Source organism: Typopeltis vanoorti, chromosome 5 (genome assembly GCF_054136105.1).
Source record: "Typopeltis vanoorti isolate ZY-2024b chromosome 5, IOZ_Tvanoo_1.0, whole genome shotgun sequence".
Taxonomy (NCBI): Eukaryota; Metazoa; Arthropoda; class Arachnida; order Uropygi; family Thelyphonidae; genus Typopeltis; species Typopeltis vanoorti.
Window position 1 is genome coordinate 160961744 of NC_143553.1, and position 26422 is coordinate 160988165.

At 35.5% G+C, this 26422-nt stretch overlaps 1 protein-coding gene across 3 annotated transcripts in view; it reads left to right on the top strand.

The window, feature by feature from the left end:
• LOC150107004 (MFS-type transporter SLC18B1-like) overlaps nt 1–25855 on the top strand; it is a 52729-nt gene extending 26874 nt beyond the window's left edge. For 2 of the 3 annotated variants that reach the window (XM_090392882.1, XM_090392881.1), the window contains exons 4-14: nt 2360–2433; nt 2537–2684; nt 5331–5399; nt 10971–11058; nt 12974–13116; nt 13608–13706; nt 18506–18597; nt 20582–20677; nt 23598–23672; nt 24067–24160; nt 25221–25855. In XM_090392882.1, coding sequence (XP_090249008.1) covers nt 2360–2433; nt 2537–2684; nt 5331–5399; nt 10971–11058; nt 12974–13116; nt 13608–13706; nt 18506–18597; nt 20582–20677; nt 23598–23672; nt 24067–24160; nt 25221–25370 — 1128 coding nt within the window. In that variant the 3' untranslated portion in view covers nt 25371–25855. The remainder of the gene's footprint in view (nt 1–2359; nt 2434–2536; nt 2685–5330; nt 5400–10970; nt 11059–12973; nt 13117–13607; nt 13707–18505; nt 18598–20581; nt 20678–23597; nt 23673–24066; nt 24161–25220) is intronic. The other variant, XM_090392883.1, reaches the window with a different exon arrangement.
• Nucleotides 25856–26422: the final 567 nt, after the last annotated feature.

The following is a 26422-nucleotide window of genomic DNA, read 5'->3' on the forward strand; positions in this document are numbered from 1 at the left end:
TCGATCCTGTGTAATTGTAAAGTATGCGACCAATTTTATTGCTTGTGTTACTATTCCAAGCTGGATGCTTGGAATTAAGATGCCCAGATAATGATGATGAACTCCCTGATGCCCTAGAATGTCGTCTAACTCAGTCAATAGTAAAGTTTTGGTTGGTGAGTTTTACGCAGAATAGATTTTGAGCTTATCAGCTGTGTTGGTGTAAACTTCCATGCCTGTAACCTCTAATTGTGGTTGGTCATTGAATTATGTTTAATGTAATTTTTAATAAAAATGGCAGTGCCACCACCTCTGTAATCCAGTTTTTTTTTTCCGCAGAGCAGATATCCTCTCAATTTCCGGTTGTCCGCATGTCGTAAGTGAGTTTCATTTATTAGTATAATATCTGGATTGTATCTTAGTGAAAATTCTTGAAGTCTTGTTGGAGAGGGGACGTTGGCATTCCAAGCGGCAATTAAAAGGGAGTTTGGAAGAAATTTATTTCTAATCATAATTAAGTGCTGTTAGGACAGAGTGTATTTATTGAAGGAATCTTTTTGTAGAGGTTAGTGATGGGTTTGATTTACTGAAATCTTGAAGCATGGCAGCGAGTGAGGCAGTAATAACCGCAGTCAAGTTAGGATGTGTTTGATCCTGCACGTTTCTTTCATGGGACGCACCGCTTCGGCATAGTTTTGTTAGTTTAATGAATATCTGCTTTTTTTTTTTTAAATTTAATTTTACATCCTTAATTGTATGCGAGGTTGAGAGGAATTACTGCCAATCTGTTTTATGGATAGTAGGTGCATCCTTTATAATTTGTCGGATGAGGGCTCATTGCAGTTGGCACATCTGACCGGTTTGGTTCTAGGCTCAGTGCAAGTGTTAGTGGGGTGGTTCTCTCCACATCTATGTGTGAAACAGCTACTACTTCCCACAAAAACTAGAGTAAAAAATCTACAATCGTATCTCACACCACTTAATCAATCACAGTATCGCAATATAATCAGAAGATCACAATCTGTCACATCACAATCGATGATCACTCTCAATCTAAATTGACACTTAAGTGCCAATACAGTTTATTAAAAATACAGACATATTTCTTGAATGGTATTTATCATAGATATTTTTGTAATGAAAGAAAGAATAATAAATTAGGAAATTTTCTTTTATTTACATTTTTTATGGAAAGATTCAGAATCCTGTCTTCCATCATAGGGGACCTAATCATTAATCCACAAAACACATGGAACCTTCAAAGAAGAAGGCAAACATTTTTCAATAAGCGGGGCCACGAAACTGTCAGCTACCTCATAATAGCATTTCTATTTTCACGCCTTAACCTAAAATGAAGTAACATTATGCAGTGATTAAGGATGAGCAGTATTTAATGTTTCAAGACGAGAAATGCTGCCTGATAAATCTTTTAAATTATTCATTTATTCGTTCCAATACCTACGTATTTTCATTTAATGTAATTTAATACCTTTTGACGTCAATGTTACATTTATATGCCTTGTAACAAAGATAAATTCAATAATTACATCGACATTTACGTTTCCTTAAAAACATCATTGGAATATAATAATAAAAAAAAATTCGTCGCATCTTATCGGCAGATAGAAGATTGATTGTAACAGATGGCAATGCGAATGAAGTTTTCACTGAGGCTCGGCTATTGCCGTTACCTCGGCATGACCAGGGCTTATAGTTCTATAACACCACATCCACATATTTTCTTCTACAGATAACGGGGAATATGAAAGCATTCTTGCTTCCCCCATCTAAAAAAAAAACAAAAATACTTTATTTGAAAGTGTGATTTTAGTTAGGGCATTATCATTGCGTATTACAGGAAAGCCAGACTGAATCACACCATAATTTTGCTTACATAGAAAGACTATATATGAAAACATTGTTGGATGCACTCAACGTATATATACGTTGAGTGCATCCAACAAAATCAACCCGTATATATATACGGGTTGATTGCATATATATTATATAAGATCTTGTTCGTTTGATTTTGATATTACGAAATTCTTTTATTTTATAAGCAGAACAATCGTCGCAGTTTTTCTGCGTTTGCTTGACTCCTTAGTCACAACTAGATAGTTCTTATTCAGGAATAGAATACCACAGTTTAGCATATTAAGCATTTTTGCACACATCGTGCATTCAGGCCCAGGCAGAGACAATGGATTATATGTAACCTTCTAAAACGGAAGTAATTTCTTGGTATATATGATAATTATTGAATCTAACATTCCGAGAATTTAGGGATGAACCACAGATTATGATATAATCACGGTTCATTATTTTAACCGGAAGTATTTCCTTTAGTTATATTTTCCCCTATTAATGATCTCTCTTGCAGGTATCTCGCTTGACTCCGAAATTCCTCTTGAACACTGGCATGTTCGTTGTAGGCACGTGTTGTGTTCTCTTTGGGTAAGTTACAGTAAGGTGATGCGTCTTTTCCTTAATTGTGCATTTTCCAGGTTAACTTGAACTTATTTTAAATTTATGAAATAACGATATATTTCCTTTTGAGGGTTCTTGATAAATGTCCACCTGGATTCTCGTTTATTGCATTGGCATTCGTCATAAAAATAACTGAAGGGATTGGTGCAGCTGCGTACAGGACTTCTGCCTTTGCCATTATAGCCATGGAGTTTCCGGATAATATTGCATCACGTTTCGTAAGTAGGATTTTTTTTTTTTTTTTTTTTTTTTTTTTTTTTTTTTTTTTTTGCGCGCATATTTTCTAGCCGATTTTCGGTTTTTCAGGGAAGAACTCCAGTTTTTCTTAGATAAACAAAGAATGTGTGGCTCCTCATTCTTACACACACTGATGTTAAAAGGCGAGACAGCGAAATATGTAATTTTTATATAATTTAATTATTACAGTAATTTTCAATCTTATTGTGATTATCTCATTTCTTACGGATTATTCAGAGTATTATCACATGTCAGTCCGCTATTTGGTCCCTTGAGTAGGATTTCTTGGATATCGTAGCCTTAATCTACACACCGCAACATTATACCGCAAATTCGTGAAACCCATTCGAGGGTGTGGTTTCCATAAAATCTATACTTGTGTATTCATATCAAAAATCACAAAAGGAGGAAAGTGCCACCCCAAATAAACAGATGGTTGGATGCTGTAAACAGTCCAGTAGAGATACCATGAGCGGAGTGCTACATAACGCTGGATTTAATCGGCTGGCGGTTTAAACTTGATTATATGATGATATACCACGAATTTCTGGGGAAAATCATTTTCTTCAGCAAAGAAAGTTTGGAATTTGCATATCACGCAACTCGGCAGGTGCCAAGAGGGTTTAAAAAGATAGACATGGGATTTTTCCCTGATTCTAGTTAACATCCACAGTGACGGCACTGACCTCGCCCCAACGTGCTTTGTTCGTGAAGCTGTACTACATAAACCTTGCAATGCTGTTGCTACCCTCTGTGAATTTCGTCACCTGAACAAACGTCGACGAGGTTCACTATCCTCATGTGATCTGCGCGAATGATTAGTCGTTTTGAAGGAACGGAATCGTTGGGAGTTACACCTAGCAGAGATCGCAAACCAATCAGTTCACAAGTGAAAGAAGTTGCTACTGCCTTTGTAGAGTAGGCCATGAATAACAGCGGTAGTTCCTGCTGTATCAAGAGGCATACATGTGCCATACAACACTCACTTAAATTTTGTATTTCTACCCATTGCAGAGAAGTTATGCTCGCAGGACTTTGAAAATCGATTGATATTCGCTTTAATATTCCTCACATTAGTGGGGTTAGACACTGCATGGCCGGGGATGATTTTGTGGGGAAATGAGGCTCCCTTTCACCTGAACGGAGCTGTGAATGGGCTACGCAATACCCGCACGCAATCCAACAAATTCCTTAGCATTCACCCAAAAAAATGTCTGGTGTGCGAGATTACAGCTTCGTTTATCATTGGACCATTCTTCTTTGAGGACATTCGCCAGACCGGTGCTGTGACCTGCTCAGTTACTGCCGAGAGGTATCGCGATATGATGAGCAGTTTTATTGTGCCACAACTACAGCAGCGCCTGTGCATGGATTCAGTCATTTTCATCAAGGATGGGGTCTCTCTATCTACACATCGGTCAATCTTTATAGGAGGTTCCAGAGTGATCAGCCATGCTTTTCTCACTGTAAGGACGCCTCGTTCATCTGATCTGTGACCTGGCTATATGGATTTCTCAAAGACACGGCTTATCGGGATCATCCTGATAACTTTTCAGCGTTGAAAGACAGCGCAGCATGTGCGTAACATCAGTCCCGACCAGCTGCGTTCTGCCGTTGAACACACCGTGCAAAGGATGCAGACTGTGGCATTGCAGCGTTCCCTGGTGGTTAAGTTTGGAATATTTTTCTTAGGTAACGATTCCGCCTGACACACAATGTATTCCTGCAAAGTTTCGCAGCATTTTGATCCCTAGGTGGCGCTCTACGAGGCTTCAAGAGGGATACTTTAATTTTGATCACCCTGTATATTTAGAGCATTCCGGTTTTCAGGACAGCTTACTGTAAGTTAATTTTCAGCATAAAAAGGGGGGAAATGCAATCGGCAGTCTGCGTGCATCACCGAGGTTGAAGTGCATTTCCACTGAGTTCTGAGTGAGTGCAGATATATCCTACAGTAGTTAGCTAAATCCATTTTATCGCATAAATCCTAGAGTTATTTCCTGGAGGAAAACCTGATGCGAGAACTAACTGATTAAAAAAAAATTATATTGGATTCTAGAACATAAGTGATTATGTTGAATACGTAACTATTTGTTACTCATGGTGTTTGAATGATGGATTAAAAATTTGGTACGCGGGAATCATTAATGTCAGTTCTATGGGGACTACAGTGTAAGGCTTGTTTCCTTTTCTGTATCTTGAGCTGAAGAAAGAAAATATTTTCTCTTTTATTACAACGCAAAATTCAAAGGAAGGCTACCTGAATGTATACAAATAGGTACTTAGAGGAGCGAACGGGCAGGCAAAATGATAAGCATATTTTATTCAAAAAAAACCGGAAAAGTAAAGTGCAAACACCAACGGATTCTTGCCATCATGTAAATTTTAGCTGTTGTGAATTCGATCATTTTGATTCTGATATTCTGTATTAATTACATATCGCTCATTCTCACTAGTGCTAATTTTGTTTGATTAAATTGTGCATTTCGTATTTTAAGTTTCAAGTAAATATTGTGTAAATACCATTGCAAGTGATGACGTCACTTCAGAGCTAAATGGTTATTATGACTGGAATATGTGACCAAAAGTGAATTTGCACATCCAAAGCTTAATTTTTCTTATTGCAGGGAAATCTCGAAACTATGTTTGGATTAGGTCTAATAGTGGGTCCAGCAATAGGTGGCGCCCTCTATGAAGTAAGTATCGCATAAAATATAGTCTTTACATTGAAAGCTATATATTATCAGAATATGAAATTTAGTTTTATTATTTTATTTTGTTAGATTGGAAAGTCTATTATACTTCTCACGAAACTATATTATTTTTATATTTTATTTTAACTAATCAAAAGCAACGTTTGCTTCTAAAACATCATCACAAATAATGTTCCACCTTATATTAGCTCAGATACTTACTTAGCTCAGATGTGAAGATGCCAAACAGTTTAATACGTTAAAATATTGCCCCCCCCACACACAAAAAAAGAAAGAAAAAGAAAGAAAATTGGTTTCTTATCAGGTTTAATATAAGTTGCAGGAAAGAAAAATTCAATGTCATTACAAATTATTAATGACCTTTTAAAAATGAAAGGAAAAAAGGAAAAAGCGCTTGAGGAATTTCATATACCATTTATTTTTAAATATAAGACATATATAAAATATGCTTGATTGGATATATTAAATTATTGATTGGTGAATCAATCGACCGTGAGATGCGGTGATTGATTCATTCAATCCAATACCCTTGGAGGGTAATGGATGGCAATGCTGTAGCCAATGAAGTTCTAACTGAGGCTCGGCTATTGCTGTTACCCTCCTGCCATGATCAGAGCTTTAAATGCTCAATAAAACCTTATCCCTACACTGTCCTCTACAGATAACGGGGAAGATGAAAGGCATTCTTGCTTCGTCCCTTTAAGCCAGTCCTTATAAGGATATTAAATTATTATTATTGAATTAAATCTGCAGGTATCCCTAATTAACGCGGTTAATTAATCCCTCGATGTTATTGAATTAAATCTGCTGTATTTGATTTTTTTTTATTTCATTATGTTTCTTCTTGTCAACAAGATGCAAAAAAATTAAAGGATGGTGCTGTGAAGTGTGTTAACTCGGATGATTATATAATTTATCTAAATTGGGACATTTTTGAGTGGAGAAGGGATAACAATAATTAAAATTATATAATATTTTGGAATTTATTTATGGACTGATATGTTGGACCTATGAAATAGTTCTGTTATAAACTATTTTCAAATAAAATTTTCACGTTGTTTATAATTTATTTTAATACAACCGTGTACATTAAAGCAAAATAAAAAAACATTGTATTAATTATTATCTAAAAAATTAAAAAATAAATAAAATAAGCAGAATAATTGTTCTTGGTAAATATTTATGTACTTTGTGGTCTGGTTGAAGAAGTTGTCTGTTTTAATGTTTCATCAAATTTAGATGATGTAGAAATAGCCCTTTTACAATTTCATCCAATTCCAGTACAGGATATAAATTGACCCAATTAAAAATACAAGCACCGGCAAATATTCTTCAAACAAAACAAAAGATTCCAAAAGCGCAATTGTAGAATTCCAAAATTAAACCATTTCAACTCACATAATTTAATTTGTTCGGTTCTTCCCTTGTTTCTGTTATTAGTGTAAGCAGGCAATTCCAATTACATTTCTGTTCCATGCATTTCTTAATTTAATAAAATTTATATTTGTATTATTACCTCAAAACAAATGTTATCTTCAATCGTGAACTTTTTTGACTGAATCTACTGTACAATAGCATTCACAATAATGTCAGATGTTTCACTTTCAACAGAATGAACTTCCGGAAGGTTGAGTCCGATCTCATGAATTGGATGAAAAAAAATGGAGTCATTATTGGAATTCACCCAACTGATTTTTCTATTGAAAGCGTCTGATGACACAGATATAAAACTGACTTTAACCGTTTTGAAGTTCTGCCAGTGAGGGGGTCAGTATATTGACAGCTTCACTTTTTGTACTTGCACAAGAAAACGTGGAATCGAAAATATATATTCTTAATTTAGAACAATTACTTTCTAAACGAAGTCATGTTTCACAGAATGATATGCAAACGCCTCCTTCTGCAACTGCACACGCTAAATCGTCAGCCTCATGCGTAATTTTCTGACAATAAATAAGTTTTGAAGTAGATGCTGATGCTTCTCCCGAAGGTAGGACTGTTCGTTTTCTATTTCCCACACACATCTCACATACATCCAAACCTAATTTCCAATGTTTTCTACTGACTCCGCCAATCAGTGGACTAGCGGCCTCGTGAATCTTAGGACACAGGCGCACTTGTAACAGATAATAATCACTGGTCGATATACAAAGTGCAGGCAGGGCAGCAGTGTCCAGTATTTCTCTCACCACCCTTACTTAAAAGAATTAGCTGTCGTACCCGCTCTTATTCAAAATGCTCTAGCGTTTTCCAAAAAGGCATAACACTTTCATAAATCACATTTACTTGTAGTGTTACATCTACGTTTAAAGATGTAGAAATATAAATCTGATTAATTTCTGATGTTCATAATGTTTTTATGTGAATCTCTCAACTACGAAAGTCTGTTATCCCATATGATATTAATATTACTGTGAGCGGCGAAGCATTAGATATTTTAGAAAACCACTATACACCGAACATAGCTTTTACCGGTATCCGGAGAGTTCATCGAAAAACAGTTTATCGAAAAAGCAATTCACCGAATAAACAATTCATCGAAAATCAGTTTATCGAACAACAATTAATCGAAAAAGCAATTCATCGAAAGACAATTCCCCGAAAAAGCAATTCACCGATGAGCAGTTAATCGAAAAGACAGTTCATCGAAACGCAATTGATCGAAAACCAATAATTCATCGAAAATACAGTTCACCGAAAAATGAATTATAAGGCATGTGGGGGCGAAGATGTGTGTGCAATTTTTTTTTTGTTTGTTTGTTTCGGATTATTTTGAGAGGTATATATCTTTTTATTATCCTACTATTTATAACTACTATTTATCCTATTTCGTTCGGAAAGCGTTGTTTTGGCGGGGCATACTGGTTGCAGTGAATGATATCCACTGAGGCGGGTATAGTTGAGATGTCAAAAGAACATTTCATAAAGGGATTTCATCCTCGTGAAAATTTTTAGCTCATATTCTAACCGTTGATGAAACATGGCTTCGTCACTATGACCCAGAGAACAAACACCAGTCAATGGAGTGGAGACACAAAGGTTCTCCATGGCCAAAGACGTTTCGAACCAAACAGTTAGCAGTGAAAGTTCTTGCCATTGTCTTTTAGGATATGAATGGTGTAATCCTTACCTTACCTCAAGAAAGGTGAAACTGTTATAGCAGCTCTGAAGAAATTGAAGGAGGTACTGAAGGAAAATCGTTCGAGAAAGTAAGCAGAGGCGTGTTGCTTTTGCAGGACAATGCACCTGCTTATGAAATCCAACAGACAATATACGACTTGGGATTTCAATATCTACCTCAAACACATATTCACCAGGACTGGCCCCAGGGCCGACCTTAGAAATTTTGTCGCCACATGCAGTAGTCTGCCCCTTCCCCTTAAAAAAAACTCTTTTAATGACGTCATAAAAGCCATGATATTAATCTAGGCTTCAACATCTCTGATCATAAATTCTAAATAGCAGCATTTAGAATTTATAGCATCCTACATTTATCAAGGATGTCAAGCGCCTTTATCAGGGCGTTTAACCTGAAGGTGAGTTAGCCTGTCTCATACGAGGGTGGAAGGTTTTTCCTCTCTGAAACTTGTTTTTTTTCTTGCCGAAAAACAAGCGAACCGAATTGGAAAAACACGCAGGGATTTAAGGCCAGTTGCTTCTTCCTTAATTCAAAACAACTCAACCCGATCCAATTTCCTTTAGCACTGTGTTTTCTGTGATCTGCCGACCACTGGCATCCTTCAAAAGTCGAATAAGACTTCCAACCGCTGCTCATCTAAATATAACACCAAATGAATATGCTTCTAAAAGGTTTACAGGTTTGTTTTTTAAGACTCTTTATTCATCATTCCTCATTTTATTATTTTCCTTTCCTAGAGAATATTTTAATATTTTAATTTTTTTTTAACAAACTGCACCGATCACCTCCTCAAAACCCAGAAATATACCCATGCATATACTCATTAGTATTCTTAGCCTATTCCTTCCCTTATTAACGGCAATTACTTGCTTTCGAGGTTATTCGGGAGATAAGTGCACGTGTCACTCCTGTCGTCGAGGAATAACAGAAACAGGAATAAATAAGTAAATAAAAAACATGACTGAAAAATCTTCAGGAATGAATTTTTTTCAAGTTTTCCAATATTTTTACTCTGAATTCCTGTATATTTTATTATTATATTGTGAAAAATATTTACATGAAAGAATCAATTTATTATTATTAGTAGTAGTATTAGTATTATTAGTAGTGATATTAATGATTAATGCTATTTTCCCTCATCCTCCTCAATATAATGATTGTTGGTATAGCAATGCAGCTTTACTAAGGAATAATTACAGAACAATATGGATTCGTATTGTCTTTCTTGTCCGATTTGCCTATTTCCAGGAGGAAAAGCCTAGTCATCTCAGTATTAGGCCTACTAACTTACGTTCAGTAAATTTATTTATTTATTACATTTATTAATGAAAAAATTTTATTTGGATTCCGTATTTGAAACTTTTACAAAAAAAAGTTGAACCGTTCCAGTTTTCAGTTCAGCTATATTCGGGACTACAAAGAAAAGTGTCGAAATTATGTATACAATAACTCGCAGACTTAGCAGAATTCGCAGAAGTTTTCAATACAAGAAGCTGAATGCACGGTTCAGTTTTAGTTCGTAATGGATCACTTGTATCATGACATTTTCGTAAAGAAGTTCCTAAATGATATCAGCAATTTCGCTCTGGATGGATCAAATTTAATGAAATTTTTAATTTCAATCGACTAGACTTATTGTGACAAAATTTGGTAGAACGAATTTCTTAGCCTATTCTTCCCCTTATTAACTGCAATTACATGTTTTCGAGGTTATTCGAGAGATAAGTGCATGTGGTACTCCTGTCTTCCCTACAGATAAATCGCTAACTGTACAATGAAGCAGGATGTACACTTACATTAAATGTTATAAAATGCAATAAAATAATTATTACGTTTTAATGCCCACTTCCATATGTTGTCTGTATCATGGGTAACGTACCGCATTGTTACTGAACATTTTCTAAACAATAGTTTGCAAGAAAAATGACTTTTCGATGAATTATGAAAGAATTCATCGAATAATTTTAGGAGAATTGTTTTTTCGATGAATTGTCTTTCGAGGAATTGGTCATTCGATGAATTGTCTTTCGAGGAATTGGTCATTCGATGAATTGCCTTTTCGACGAATTGTCGTTCGGCGAATTGTTTATTCGGCATATTGCTTTTTCGATGAATTGCATTCGATGAATTGTCTTTCGATTAATTGTTTTTCGATGAATTTGCCTGTAACCCTTTTACCAGCCTGTAGTAAGCAAGGTGAAGTAGTCCCCCGGTGAATGCAATTCGCCCACCCTTCCCTAAAGGCATTCATAAACATCCCTGTCCCCAACAGTGGGATTCAAACCAACACCCTATTGATTGGAGTTCGAGTATTAAACCATTTTGATCGAATTTTCACTCTAAATCGACTGTAAAGTAATATCATTATTTCGGCTTTATAATTTATCTATTATTCTTTTTTTAATTTAATATAGGCAAGTGGCTTTATGTTACCGTTCGTTACCTGTGGCAGCGCTCTCTTAACTTGTGGAGTTACTACAGTTTTCTGCATACCTTCTATAGGTAATTAAATTACACTGAATCATAATTATTTTTAAATTTTGGTAAATTTATGAAATTAATCTGTTACCATTTTTAATAAGTTTCATTTTATTCTTCTGTGACTTCATATACAACAGATTAGAAACTTTATATTACATGTAAGTAGGGGAAAAAAGGTTCCCAATGGCATATTTTATCCCATAAGTTCCCTTAGTGTGTCAGTAAATTTTTATGTCGTCCCTCGGCTTTTTATAGATAACGACTCAGTGTCCTCTTTGTTGGATGCTAGCAAGACATTGATTTTTGTCAACTTCAAACTGTGTCCGCAAAGGCATAGTTGAGAATCACTTGATAAACGGAACAAGCTTCCGAAGGATGGCATAAACAGGGGGTTAGGTTTTGATAAATTTTAAGTCGAACGGTGCGTTAATGTTGAAGAGAGACTCCTTTTTATAGCTTTTTTTTTATTAACTGGTCGCCACTTTCTTTTATAAGAAGAGCAATCAGGAAAATAACAATAAAAAGTATTCAGAAAGAACGTTTCTCAGTCATCAAGCTGAGGAAGTGGTCCGAGACTAGGAGAGGGGATACCAATTAACAGGAGTTTCCTTTTCTGGAGAGAATGATGTGTTAGGTGCACCATATCACATATGAGAACAATATTCTAAATTTGGGCGCATTTGAGATTTACACGGGTCTTATTTCATATAACATAGTGTTTTAAACGAAAAAGAACCCATGTTTTTTTGTAGGATGAAAAAATTGGAGATCTGTTTTGTTTCAGAAAAGGTTCAGCTATACATTATCTTGATTGGAGATGCGAGAGCCTCCGTAGCTCAGTCAGTATATACGAAGCCTTCTGTTCGGAAAGTCCTGGGTTCGATTCCCGTCGGTGAGTGACGTGAGGAACCTTTATACGGTCTCTTACGACTAAAGGTGAGTTAACCGGTCTCATAAGGAGGTAAAGTATTTTTTTTTCACCCGGAAACTCGGGTTTTTCGCCCCCCAGAACAGGCAAATTGGTCTCGTGAACACACATGGATTACAGTCATGAATACGTCCCAGTCATACTCCGAGCCCGAATAAAATTGGAGGGTTGGGGAAAGCAATGGTGAACTGCCCTGTAAAAATCTCACCAGGAATACTTTGTGGGCAATGCCTACAAAGTCACCTAAGGTAGGAAACGACTGAAAGGAAAATCAGGTAAGAGTTTGAAATACGTACTTTTCAATCTTTCTTACTTTATCTTTGAAAGTATCTTACAATAATCAAAACAGGGCTGTATGTAAAGAAGAATGGAAAGGGAAGATATTATGGAAAATTTTGAATTTAAGCTGAGAACGTTTAGCTTCTAGAGCGTGATTCCTGGATTTTTTAACCATTAGTGTACCTGCACTCATGAGCCCAAATATCATGGCGCATGAGAGCAGCACGTTGGGCCTCTTTTGGCGAGATAACCGCTTGCACTCATTTAGCATCGAATCCACTAAACTAGGAACTCGACTGGAGGTATTCTGGATGAACAAGAGATAATAGCATTCTGGAGGTCAGAGATCAAGCGAGGCACTGGTGTTGAGTGGCGGAAGCTGCTTACCACACGATCCCTCAAATGTTCGATGGGATTCAGATCAGAAGAATTAAGTGACTAGAAGAGCACGCAGAATTCTTGGATGTGCTATTCGAACCACACTTGCCCAGTGCGAGCGTTGTGACTTTGGGAATTGTCTTGCTGGAAGAGTTCATATCCATCGGACCATTTTTCCACCGTGTAGGAAATTACTTGATCTGAAACAATCCACAGGTAATACTAATGACTATATTAATTATCTTTACGAGAAGCTAACATAATCGAGAATGTTGTGGGTTTTATTATCATTGATTTTATTAATTAATTATTATTATTATTTTTTTTTTTCAATCGTATCTGTGTTTTCAGAGCCGGCTGTGCAAAAAAATAATCCTACGAATATACTGAAATTTTACATCCTCCCTCACGTGGTCATGAGTTCCACTATGATTGCAGTTTCATCTATGATACTCGGTTTCAATCTCACAACTTTGGAACCTCATCTACGACAGGTAACATTTTATGAACTTATTCTGGATATTCGAATGCATTCCGACTGAATTCTTATTGCAGTAATAGCTAAAAATAATTAGAATTATTAATTTTCTATAAAATACTTCTATTAACGATAATATTATTAATAGATTAGATTTCCAAATATTAATAAACTTTGCTATAAATCACTGCTGATTATAATTCCGTATTTAAAGTATTAGATTGACAGTAATTTAAAAGGACAAGTTTTTTTTTTACATTTGTTAACAGTTTAACATATTAACAAATGTTAATCAACAAAATATCGATGTTTTTTCTTTATTTCAAAAAACAGTATTTTAATTTTACTTACGATATTAATTAGCATTTAATTTCAAAAACAAGTTTTGGTTATTTTAAACGAATTAAAGTATTTTAGTTAATTGCGAAATAACAAGGTTTAATCATGCGAGAAATTTATTTGAAAATCTACTCTAAAACATTGCATTTATTTTTCTGTCTTTTGCAGTTTAATTTAAGCGCATCGACGGTAGGATTGCTCTTCGTCATTTCCGGTTGTATGTACGCAGTATCAATGCCTCTTTGGGCCAAACTCTGTAATAAAAATGTAAGTCCAGATTGATATTTGAAATGCATTTAATACTGAATTATTAGTATATCCAATGAAGTGTAAATTGACAGTTATTTATAAAATGATTTAGATTTCGAAGTTATAGCGCAGTTAGCATTTCGTTATTTTCCAAAAACTTCAACTTTAATAAATAAATTAAAAATCGAAAAATAAACAGGATAATAAACATACACTATTATTTTATAGACAAATGACAAAACAATGTTTGATTTTGAATCTTAAAATATGAAAACTTAAGCACTCTATTTAAAGATGAGCTCTAAGCATGAGTTGATTTTTATATCAGTGCCTAGCATTAATTGTTTACTTGAGCTGCCAGCTGTTTCGCCATGGTTTTCATCACAAACTGGCCAAACGCACTGTTAATACTATTGCCGTCTCACTTTGGGCATTGTATTTTTCATAAGTGAACACTCGATTGCTACCGAAAATTATATTCCAGTACGCTTTCAATTAATTTTAAAATAAAATTACATTTATTTTCATAATTTCATCTAAAGTAATTAGTGGATATTTATTATTTTTTCTAGTATTTTTCTATTCTTAAGTAAACTAACTTTGAACTACATAAATATTAATTTTTTTCAGATCCAGTGTGAAATTTATCTCATATTTTTTATATATAAAGGGATGAACAATTTTCATCCTCACAGATTTCGAGTGGATTCAGCGGACACCATACTCTTGGAGGGTAATGGAATGCAATGCTGTACCCAATGAAGTTCTAACTGAGGCTCATTGCTGTTACCCTCTTGCCATGATCAGAGCTTTAATAGCTCAATAACACCTTATCCCTACACTGTCCTCTACAGATAACGGGGAAGATAAAGCATTCTTGCTTCGCCCTTTTAAGCCGGTCCTTATTATATAAGGACTACTTTTCGTTTGGGAGAATAAAGATAGCCGGAGAAAAAAGTCCTTTTTAGGACTCCCAGGGTAACAAATGGCAATGCTGTAGCCAATGAAAATTTAACTGAGGCTCGGCTATTGCCGTTACCCAGTCATGACTAGAGCTTTTAGCTCAATAACACCCCATCCACACAGATTTTCTTCATTCAGATGACGGGATAAAGTGTCAAGGACTCAGTCCATCTCCCAGTTCTTTTAAGAACTTTTCGTCTGGAAGAGGGAAAGTGAAGAATGGATCTACCGTGAGATGCGGTGATTAAGATTAATACCCTTGGAGGGTAATGGATTGCAATGCTGTAGCCAATGAAGTTCTAACTGAGGCTCGGCTGTTGCTGTTACCCTCCTGCCATGATCAGAGCCTTAATAGCTCATAACACCTTATCCCTACACTGTCCTCTACAGATAACGGGGAAGATGAAAAGCATTCTTGCTTCGCCCCTTTAAGCCAGTCCTTATAAGGACTTTTTCTCTTTCACGACTCCAAACCTCAGTAAATGACCTAAACATCCTCCCTAAAGAACAGTTTGGTTTTAGGCAACACCATAGCACTACCCAGCAAATAAACAGAATTGTCGAATACATCACCACCAGCTACAACTGGCGCCAGTGCACAGGAGCTGTTTTCCTAGACTTATTCAAAGCATTTGAAAAAATCTGGCATTTTGGACTCCTGCATAAACTTATCTCAGCCGGTATCTCACTAAAAATGGTTCATCTAATCCATTCATATCTTCAGAATAGATCAATGCAAGTAAAAATCAAAGGTTCTACATCCTCCCAGCGCCACATCTTTGCTGCAGTGCCGCAGGGATATCTACTGGCTCCATTGCTGTTTTCTGTATACATGTCAGATATCCTGCAAAATCCGATGACATCCATTTTGGTCCTCTATGCGGATGATACAGCAATACTAACTAGATCTCTCAGACCCCCATTTCATTACCAGAAAGCTTCAATAAAACATTCTAAAGCTGGAGGGTTGGTTCTCTAAGTGGAGACTGGAAGTCAACTCCCTGACAAGCTCAGCCGTTCTTTTCTCAAAAAGGCCAATGTCCCCTGCAGGAGATGTGTTACTATTCAATACTAAAATCCCCTGGCAGACAGAAACAAATTACCTGGGTGTGATTCTCGACAAAAAGCTATCTTTCAACCAACACATCAAATCTGCGTGCACAAAGGCATCTAAAGCCATAGCTCAGATCTATCCGCTAATTAATAGAAATAGCAAGCTCAGCAATAGAATCAAATTGCAACTATACCAGATGACGATTCGTCCTATAATCACCTATGCCTCTCCAGCCTGGAGCCACACCTCTAATACTAACATTATCAAGATACAAAGAGTGCTGAACAAATGCTTGAGAATGATTCTGAACGCCCCGTGGCATGTTAGAAACAATCAACTTCAGAGAGATGCAAATATTCCCTATATTTTCTTTTTTCTATAATCGTTAGCATCTAAGTTTTTCCTAAAGACGTCCACACATCCCAACGATTTGGTTCAGCAAGCTGCAGCATACGATCCAACGGACATATTCCAATATAGAAGACCAAAAGCTATATTAGCCTCCTTTAGTGATGCATAATCTCCATGCCCATTCAGGACGAGCAAACTGCTCATAAATTTTACCCTCACTGTAACCACAACAGATAGCAGGGAAGAGGAAAAGCATCTTGCTTCAGCCCTAAAGACATAAATGTCACTTTTCGTCTGAAGGCGGGGAGGTGGGTTGGAGGAGAAATCGACCACGAGATTCGGTGATTAATACCTTGGGAGGGTAATGGATGGCAATGGTGTAGCCAATGAAGTGCTAACTGAGGCTCGGCTATTGCCGTTACCTTCCTGCCAAGATCAGAGCTTTAATAGCTCAATAACACCTTATCCATATACTGTCCTCTACAGATAACGGGGAAGATGAAAAGCATTCTTGCTTCGCCCCTTTAAGCCAGTCCTTATAAGGACATTTCGTCTGTTTATTGCTTTTTTGATTTGACTGGTTAGGGTGATTACAGGGATGTCGATCTCCTGTATTGTGATTAACAGGGACTAGGCTAATGTGCTCTGGGTGAATTCTAGAGAGTTTGTTCAATCAATATGCAATTTAAAGAGGTAGAATTGGTTTCTTTGGCCCTATAAATTTGTTCTTTTCGGTATTAGTGTGATCCGTCAATTTCAAACCCATATTGTTCACTACCACTTTGCAATGAATTCTTGCTGTGTACTCTCGTCAGTCTCAAATGAAATTAAATTGCCCTCCATATCATCGTGACGAAGATCTCTTTGCATAAGCTTTTTCAATTGATATTGAAATATCAATTGAAAAAGCTTATGCAAAGTGTTAATCGATCTCATACGGATGTAGGCCAGGTTTTTCATCCCGCATACAGACAAATCGGAAATGAGAACACATGCAATTAAAAACAAATACTAATGATGATGATGGGGCCAGCAGATGGAGCTGTGTGATGGTAGTGGTGTCATGCAGTTGGAAGATTAAGAAACGGAAATAGTCAGTTACAGTGAAGAGTGTGCCCTCCCACGATGATCCATGGCTTCCTTTGAGGTGACACGCAATGCTGTAATAATAAACAATCTTTAACCTCGTACATTATAACTTTCCGAAGCCACTTTTGCCTCTTGTTTATTTAGATTATCCTGTTGATATTCCGTATCATAATCAATCGTTGTTATCCTTGCTAAATTAGCATCATCATGCCATATCTCAATCCAACCTACCTTACGGAGTAAAGGAGTAGATATTCTGTGTACCGATGATTTCTTTAAGGGTCTTCGTTAAAACTCTAGGTCTTCCAATCCTGGCACTTCTGTTTCAAGCGTTCTAGTCCTGGGGCGGGACTTGAAATAATTTACTAATTTTTACTCCGCGTTAATAAAAAAAAAGGGAGGGATAGACTCTAAGTCTATTCTTCCCCCCCCCCCACAATTGACTTAGAGTTATGTAAGTAATGTTAGTCAATGAGCCTGAACGCAAATAATCCCGCTCTAGTGGAAGAAAAATAAGAATATCCCCACTAGAGCCAACAAATTATTAATAAATAACGATTAGTACAAAAAAGGATCACCTGGGAAAAGGAAAAAAGCAAACCTGAGAAGCAGACCTGCTACTCGCAGCGGCGTCGGTAAAAAGTTATAGCCATTTCGCATGGACACAGTTGCACTGACTTGGGAGCATTACATTCCTCCAATTTCTACTGGCCACAAACACATGACTCATTATTACATTGCAAGATGCGCCTTGCCCATGGGAGTATCTATTGACTTCTTTCCAAACAATGTCTATATAATATATATATATATATATATATATATATATATATATATATATATATATATATATATATTTATGAGCAACATAAATATATATATTTATGTTGCTCCCACCCACGAATGGTTATTCGCAAAACTATGGTACATTTCGTATCTTGGGTTGACTAAAGACTTGTTTTCTACTTTTATCAAAGTTTATATGTTTTTTGTATTTGAATTAATTTTTACATAGTGCAAAAAACTCTCTCTAGAGAACAAAAACATTTTTCATTCACTTCAGGTTTCTAATAATGGAACAGCGTTCACACACCTAGCCTTACAATTCATCTCCCACCAAAAAATGGGCTTTGTTTAGATTGCTAATAGGGTGCTAATTCTTACTTGTGCAAAGAAAAGCACTCCACAAATGAGGATACTAGCCAACACTGCCGTAATTCACACTGAAACACAAATTCATAGGATAGCTGTCCTATGAATAAGCAACAAACTGAGTTTTAAAGCTAGTTTATTACTTAGTATGAATTACGTATAAGAAAGTCAAGTTATGATGGGAAAATGATTTTTTTTTTTTTGCTAGGTCCCGCAGAAAATCTGGAGTGTTCTTGGCAGTTTCATGATCTTCTTGGCTTATCTAATAATTGGTCCAGTTCCTTTCATGCCTTTTCAACCGTATGTATTCATTTACAATACTTGTAATGATAGTTTATTAACGATCAGTTACTTAACTACTAGATATTTCAATCGCACCATACAGCTAAATACCCCGCACATTTCTGACATCCCTCAGGTTTAGCTTAGCTGGCAAATAAGAGAACATATCGTCTCAAACTAACAGGTTGCCGGTTTGAATCCTGCCGTGAGTCACGTCGTAGGCAATTGCAGATAAATGCAGTGCTGAATCGTCTTTAAAAAAAAAAAAAGGCCTTTGTGGCGGAGTGGTTAGCGTATCCGCTCTCCAGCCAAAAAGTTGCCGGGTTCGAATCCCACCATGGGCATCGATGTTTGTGATTGTCTGTGAAACTAGTAGTGGTGGTGGACAGTAGATGGCGTTGGCGTAGATGAAGCGGTTGGCGGATGAGGTTGAGTGGTGGAGATGGAGAGCTGTAGAGTAGGTGCCCTCCCTCGATGAGTTTTGGACTCCCTATAGGTACCGTGATGATTGTTTCGTTTCTAGAGCAGAGTTTCTGGATTATCTAACCCTTGGTTCACATTACAATTTTTCATGGATGGATTCACATAAAAAAAGATTGAAAAACAACGTTACTGTGAATAACGAATGCTATTAATATAAAAGTGTGAGTGTGAAGTGTAGATGGTAACAGTGGGATAGTCGCATCAATGATACTGTACAACGCTTATATGACAATGGGAAGGTGAAGGTAAAAGTGCATTATTATTGGCTTTGAGGATTAGTTGTTCCGGCCAAGCTGGTTATGACAGACACAGTCGATGCTTTATGCAAAATCTTAGCATTATAAAACACGCATTCCACGTAAATAAATCAACCAAAAATACCCCGTCAAGAATCAAGAGAATTATACATAAGTGAAGCTTTTGACTCTCTCTCCTTTCCGAGAGTGCCTTACACAGCTCTTTCTCTATTCTCCTTCACATTACAATTAAAAAAAAAAATGCGGAAATAATTGTTCTACCTTAAAATTTATACCTAAGCATAGATGGCAGAGTCGACTCTCTTTGGTTGGAAAGACCGAGTTCGAATTCTGTCTAGAATACACGGAACTTTGACCTATCTTCAGTTGAAAGCGCCGCTATGGAAGTGGCAGGATGTTTTTCATTCTAGATAGAAGTTTTTTCTTCTTTCAAAAAAAAAAGCATTGAAAGCCTTGTGTCTATAATTAAGTTCCATTAAAAAAAAAAGATACTAAGCTAGTAACACACCAGTGATAAAGCAGATGCGATGGAAAGCTAAATTGATAATTGAATATTAATTGTAAATGACTTTAAAAGTTTTTGTTTTTTTAAGTAACACATTTCTAATCTTAAAAAATCTGAATTTTCTAAGGTGCTTCAACTTCTTGGTGGCCTAAAATCCTTGACTTGTGAAATCATTTTGAAACTGTAGGAACATCAAGATAATGCAGATCACAATAAGGCTATTTATATTATTCTTCGCACATGATGTTCCTTGGTTGCAAAGGTCTATGCTTGCTTCGACCTTTGTAATCAAGTTACAAATCCAAATTTGGTTACAAATTTGGATTTGTAAATAAATCCAAATTTATTTACAAATTGGTGAGCCCATAGATGTTTTTCACTTTTACTAAAATCGTGACCAGTTTTACTGTAATTAAAGAAAAATAAAAACGTTTTCTATGACACACGCTTTCAGCACAAATGGAATTTTACGAATCATAGATTGTTCTCTTTGAAATATTAATTTCCTTACATAAAATTTCAAAATTACTGAAAGATTTCATTCTTGTGAATACGTCGCCAGGAGAAACGTCAGATGAGTATGAAATATATTGGAAATATGTTAAGTGTTTTAGTAGATACGATAATCATATTCTACTCGTGAGGAATGTTTTCTTTATAAGCTGTGTTTGGAGACACGGCATATAAAGAATATCTAACATTTTGCACCACCGCAGCTACTTGTTCTTTACTTAAAATTTAATTTTCCTCCCTCTAGGTTATTATCGGTGGTAATTACAGCACAAACGTTATTTGGATTTGGCTTAGCTGGAGTAAGAGTTTCAAGTTTTATGAGTTGTCTTACAGATTCCAGGTAAGCATAATTATCGTTAATTTTCATCTTTACCTTCTTATGTTTGGTCTGCAATCAAATCAATATCTGATTAGAATTGTACCACATTGTAAATACTTCAAGTCGAGCTATCGTTATATTTATACACTATCAACAATCACCATGCTACAATCTACTATATTTACATAGCAAAACTGACAGTACTGGAACTTCTTTGGTTGATGGACTGAGTCCTTGACTCTTCATCCTGATTTTAGTTTGTGAGTGATGGGATTATTGTGGGTTAATTACCCGCTCTTTGTGAGCTTTTTATGTTTTATTAGCTTTCTCTTGAGATGAAGGACTTTGGTTTTCTGTGCTTGAAACGATCTGAGAGCTTATAGTCTGCTGCCTGTTCCTGTTCAAGAGTGGGTAAAGCTGTACTATAGTCTGATTAGATTTGGTGGAGATGCTATTCATGTGTGACTTGAAGTTTAGGCGTTTATCAAGCTGAACTCCTAGATGTTTGGTTGAGTTGTGCCAAGGGATGATTTTTCCAAGCATTTGTATGGTTGTGTTAGGATCTGCTTTACGCTGGTAAATAGTACTGCGGAGCTTTTCCCTGGGTTCATTGATATACGCTATTTGCTGTAACAATTCTCTAATACGTTGATTGCTATCTGCAGCTTGTTTATGGCCAGTTGAGGACGGAGTGAACTGGCTATGATAATCATGTCATCGGCATAGAGGGCTGTGATGGATGGAGATAACTTGGGGAGATCTGCCATGTATATGGAGAAGAGTAGGGGAGATAGCAGAGCCTTGAGGGACTCCTACCGTGACTCTCCTTTCTGTGGATCTGATTCCATTGAGTTTTATTTTACATTTCTGTTATTCAGATATGATTTGATAAGTAGAACTAGTGATAATGGAATTCCTACTTGGTATAGCTTAAAACTTAGGCCATAATGCCAAATCTATTAAATGCCTGTGTTATGTCCAGGAAGACTGCGCCAGAATGTTCGTGCAATTCATACCCTTGCGTGATGTATTCAACGACTCTGTAGATTTGAAGTGTTGTGGAGTGATGTCTCCTAAAGCCGAATTGTTCACTTGTATGACGTGGTTGTTATCTGCTGCCTCTTGAATCCGTGTGATTATAGTGCGTTCCTATCTTACCTACACACAAGATAGGAGGCTAATCGGTCCATAGTTCTGAGAAAACTGTGTAGTTTTTCCAGGTTTTTGAATTAAGAAAACAATTGCGAGTTTCCGTCGTTCTGGGTAGTATTTTAGCTGTAGGATGGCATTAATAATGGTCACCAGATGCATAATACCTTTACGTGGAAGTAATTTTAGCGCCTTGTTTGTGATTCCATCCGGACCCGTAGCCTTTTTGTTATTTAGTTTTCTTAAGATTTGATAAATCTCCACTGGTGATATGGATTTGTTGTTGGATGGGAGTTTGGCGTTCTGAGTTATTTTACGCACTTGGGTGTGGAGTTTTCTTATGAAGTTATCTATATTATCATAATTGGAACTACATTGTCTTTCCAAGCTGTCTGCAAATACTTCTGTTTTTGATTCATCATTGTAGGCTATTCCGCATTCACCTTGGATTTGAGGAAGAGTGTAATGTTTTGAGCGAATCGATCTCATAATTTTCCTCAAAGATTGATCTTCCGTGTTTAGGTGTTGTAATTTGTTCCAGAGCTGGTTTCGGTGATCCTTCAGAGCATATCGAACCTGGTTTCTTTGCTCTGTTGACTGCCTGTTTATCTGATCCATTGTTCTTTGATATTGTTATTAACAAATATAACCACCCGTACATCGCCAAATGATCTCCCAGAGGGGAGACCATTTGGCGATGTACGGGTGGTTATATTTGTTACCTGTGATATTGCTGTTAATATTTACTTTTCAAAGGATGTCACTGCGATTTCTATTTCTTCAGGAGATGATGTAATATGTGGTATAGGTTTTCCTGAAGGGTTAAGGGGAAATCGATTTCAGTTAACAGTTGTAGTGGTATTTTCAGTTGACTCCTGTTGCCTAGTTGCAATATGATGGAGGTGGTCAGAAATCAAATCGTTAATTGCTTGTATTTGATAGCTGTGCACTATGTTTTAGTATGGCTATATCTAGTACATCAGGATGGTCTGTGGGTCCTATTACTGTTATATTTCGTGAAGTAGTATAAGAGTTGAGTATTCTTCCGTTGATATTTGAGTTTCTGCTAGTCCAGACTGAATGTTTGGCATTAAAATCTCCAGTTATGATTACTGCTCTGCCTGCGTTTGGTGTCATATCTATATCTAATCCTGATTCAAGGAGTTTTTTATTCCGGGGGGGGGGGTTGTAGGCTGCGAAGATCGTGATACTGCTTGTGTTTTCCATATGTATTTCTATTCCTGTGGTTTCCATGTGTTCTGTTTGGGGTTCGGCTATTGTATTATGCTTTATGTTTCTTTTTACAAAGATGGCGGGGTCTCCTCCTCTTGCATAGAATCCGTCTGTATGGTATGTACTATAATTGTTGATTCTGATTTTGTCGCTTGGACGGAGGTGTGATTCATTTACGAGAATGATGTCTGCTTGGGTTTTGCTGCAAACTCCTGTAATTCTTGTATTTTGCTGGGAAGACCGTTAGCATTCCAGCTGATAATTTTTAATGAAGTAGGTTTTCTTTTGATTTATCCATTACCGATTTCAGAGAAAACTGACTGTGTGTATGTGTGTCTTAGGATGATATGCATTTTCTAAAACTGACAGTACTTTATTCCTTGTATAAAATAATATAAAAAGATAAAAGGTGTGTATATATTCATCAAAATATTTTAATTATAAATATTAAAGCTAAAATAATGAAATTTCATGAATATTTTAATCATTAATATATATATATATATATATATATATTAAATTTGTTCTTATTAAATTAAAAATCATGTATTTGATTTAGAGCCAGAGGAATGCCGAATGATATGAGTACTCATGGACTTGTATCTGGAGCCATAACGGGATCCATCTCCATAGGGTAAGTAAAAGGAATTGAGATTCATTGATAGTCGGAATTTTTTGTTTTAATATTTTAAATATGTTTGTAATAGTTAAATGAAAAAATCTATTTCTGTCCTTGGAGGAAAAAAAAAGAGAAGATATTCAACAGTAACACAAAATGAGTTCGTCTTTTCCCATAAATTGATATTTTAACCAAAATATCGATTTAAAATTTCAATATTTCAAATTAAATATTATTCAGACTAAAATCTTTTGAATATCTTCAATTGGCTTTCATTTCATGAATTTATTTTGATGCACCGATATCAAATATAATCATGTGTTAAAATATATTGTTTATTTCCCAAATATTTCAATACAGATCAACTTTATAAGTGTAAATATCTATATAGAATTTATATATGTTTTAGGTTTTTCTTCGGTCCAACAATAGGAGGATTTTTGATGGAGAAAACAGGGTATGAAATGTCCACTTTGGTATTCTCCTGTGTTGAATTAGTAACGGTCAGTATATTTACGTCTCAGATTCATTTCATATTTCTTTTAAAAACATCCAGAAAATGTTGTTTTGACCACACAATATCTAGTTTTAGTTACCAGAAATTTCTACTCAATTTCTTGCATATCTAATCAAAGATACATATAAATAAAAGGTGTAATTATTGCAATAATCTTTTCAGTAAATTGACAAGTAAATTTTATATCTTAATTTTATTAAATGATGCATTAAAATAATTTCGAAAATTTTTAATAATTAGATACGGTAGTGCAGCATATGTCAAAGAGTTCTTCATAGCTGGGTTTCGCTCTTTTCATAAAATAAAAGTACCATTGCTCAGAAAATATCAACTTGGTTATCGTATATGAGTTGGTTGTTGATAGAAAAATCTAGCTATTATAGCTGTTGTTTATTCAAATTTATTTTTACAAAAACAGCATGCGCACGCACAAACTATGCCTTGCTTAGCCAATAGCAGTACTAATAGCAGATATCACGATCTACATGCATCAAAATTCATCTTAGTATTAACGTTTAAATAATGTTCACTTTCAGTTGATAGGATGATTAAATAACTTTTAAGAAATTAAGGATTACAAATATTTTATTACATCTAATCTAATAATTTAACATTTAATATTTTTTTTTCAAACGCTGCACATAAAATATGATTACTATATACTCTTTAATGCCAAAAATGGCGTCTGTGTGTTATGAGTAGCATACATCGGAGCGAAAGAACATATATTTTCCTAATTATGAATAAAAATTGCAGATGACATCAGAAGACAAAAATTAGTAACCAAGTAAAGCATTTTTGAATTTTTACATTAAAGAGTCTCTATCCTATTCATTGTTTCATTTAATTGAAACAATCATAAATACATGCGCACGTGATAATAGATATAGAAAGAAAATAATATTATAGACCCATCATTATTCAAAAATCAAATAAATTGAACTGCAACAAGCTCTGTTGTCAACTTAACCTTTTTAAATAGTAGTTTTATATAGAAAAAATGGTGGACAAAGTTTTTGATTTTAAAAATTGTTATTATATTTCAGATTGTGATTGCCATAATCTATATCGTGGTGGAAAATAATCAATACAAGAATTCTAAGTATAGGCCTACTGAAAAGACAAATCTTCTCTGCGGAAGTCAGACTTTGAGTAGCACCTCTGAACATAAGAGACACCTGAATGGTATTCCATGATGAAATCATTATGTGGTGGCGTTAACTCTACTTGGATTCCATTTTAAAGACTTTTTATGGGCGTGTTAGATACGGTGTTGATCTCTGTTATTAATGATTTACAAGCCTTAATAAAATTGGGTGGTATATAGAGTTTATATTCGGAGAAATTTTTAATGGATATGCCCTACTACATGACAAAAAGGCCTAAGATAGATAATAGTGAAAAGGAATAAATAGATTCCCATGGATTAGTCAACAAGATTAATTAAACCCTATGGCATAACTGCAGAGATTAGTCCAAATGTCTCAGGTACAACGAATATACATAAGTGGATCGAAGTCATCTGTGATCGCTCTTTATCTCCGAGTTAGAATACCCTCGTATTTACGTGTTTTTCACGAATTCGATTTGAACTCTAGATTCTTTTGTTTTATTCTATTTCTTTTATTTATTATGGCATTGTATATTATTAAGGTGAATAAAAAGATGTAGATATTTTTATTGTCGAGTTTTAATTTTATTGATATGCTTAAGAATTTCGACATGTTCAATGCAATCATATTTTATATTTAAAGTTTAATCTAATTTTTCGTTTAGTTTCTTGTTGAGTTTTTTATTGTAGCTTTTTGTAGCTGCATACACTAGACGCACCATAACCTAGAGCACTGAATCTGTGAATATTTTTGAGTCAAAGCTTGCCAAAATTGTGATAGGATTATAGGGTGGGGGATGTTGTTTCGTCCTTGTGGAAATTATGAACAGCAAATCATTAATTCTTACATTTTTATAATATTTTTGTATAGTGTTGTCAGATTATAAGTTATACATAATATAAAATTATTACGATGAATAAACCATCATTTAACATACTAGACATGGGTGATATAAGGAAGGAGTTCTGCAATGGATCGACATTTCGAGTGATTAAATTATGTGCACTTCAAGTAATGACGAAATTTAAGTTAATGAGAACAATAGGGCCACGATTTGAAGAAAGACATACTCGTTTCTGAAATTGACGTAATGTCTTACTTCTACAGTCTCGGTGGATGCTAGCTGAGTAGAAAGG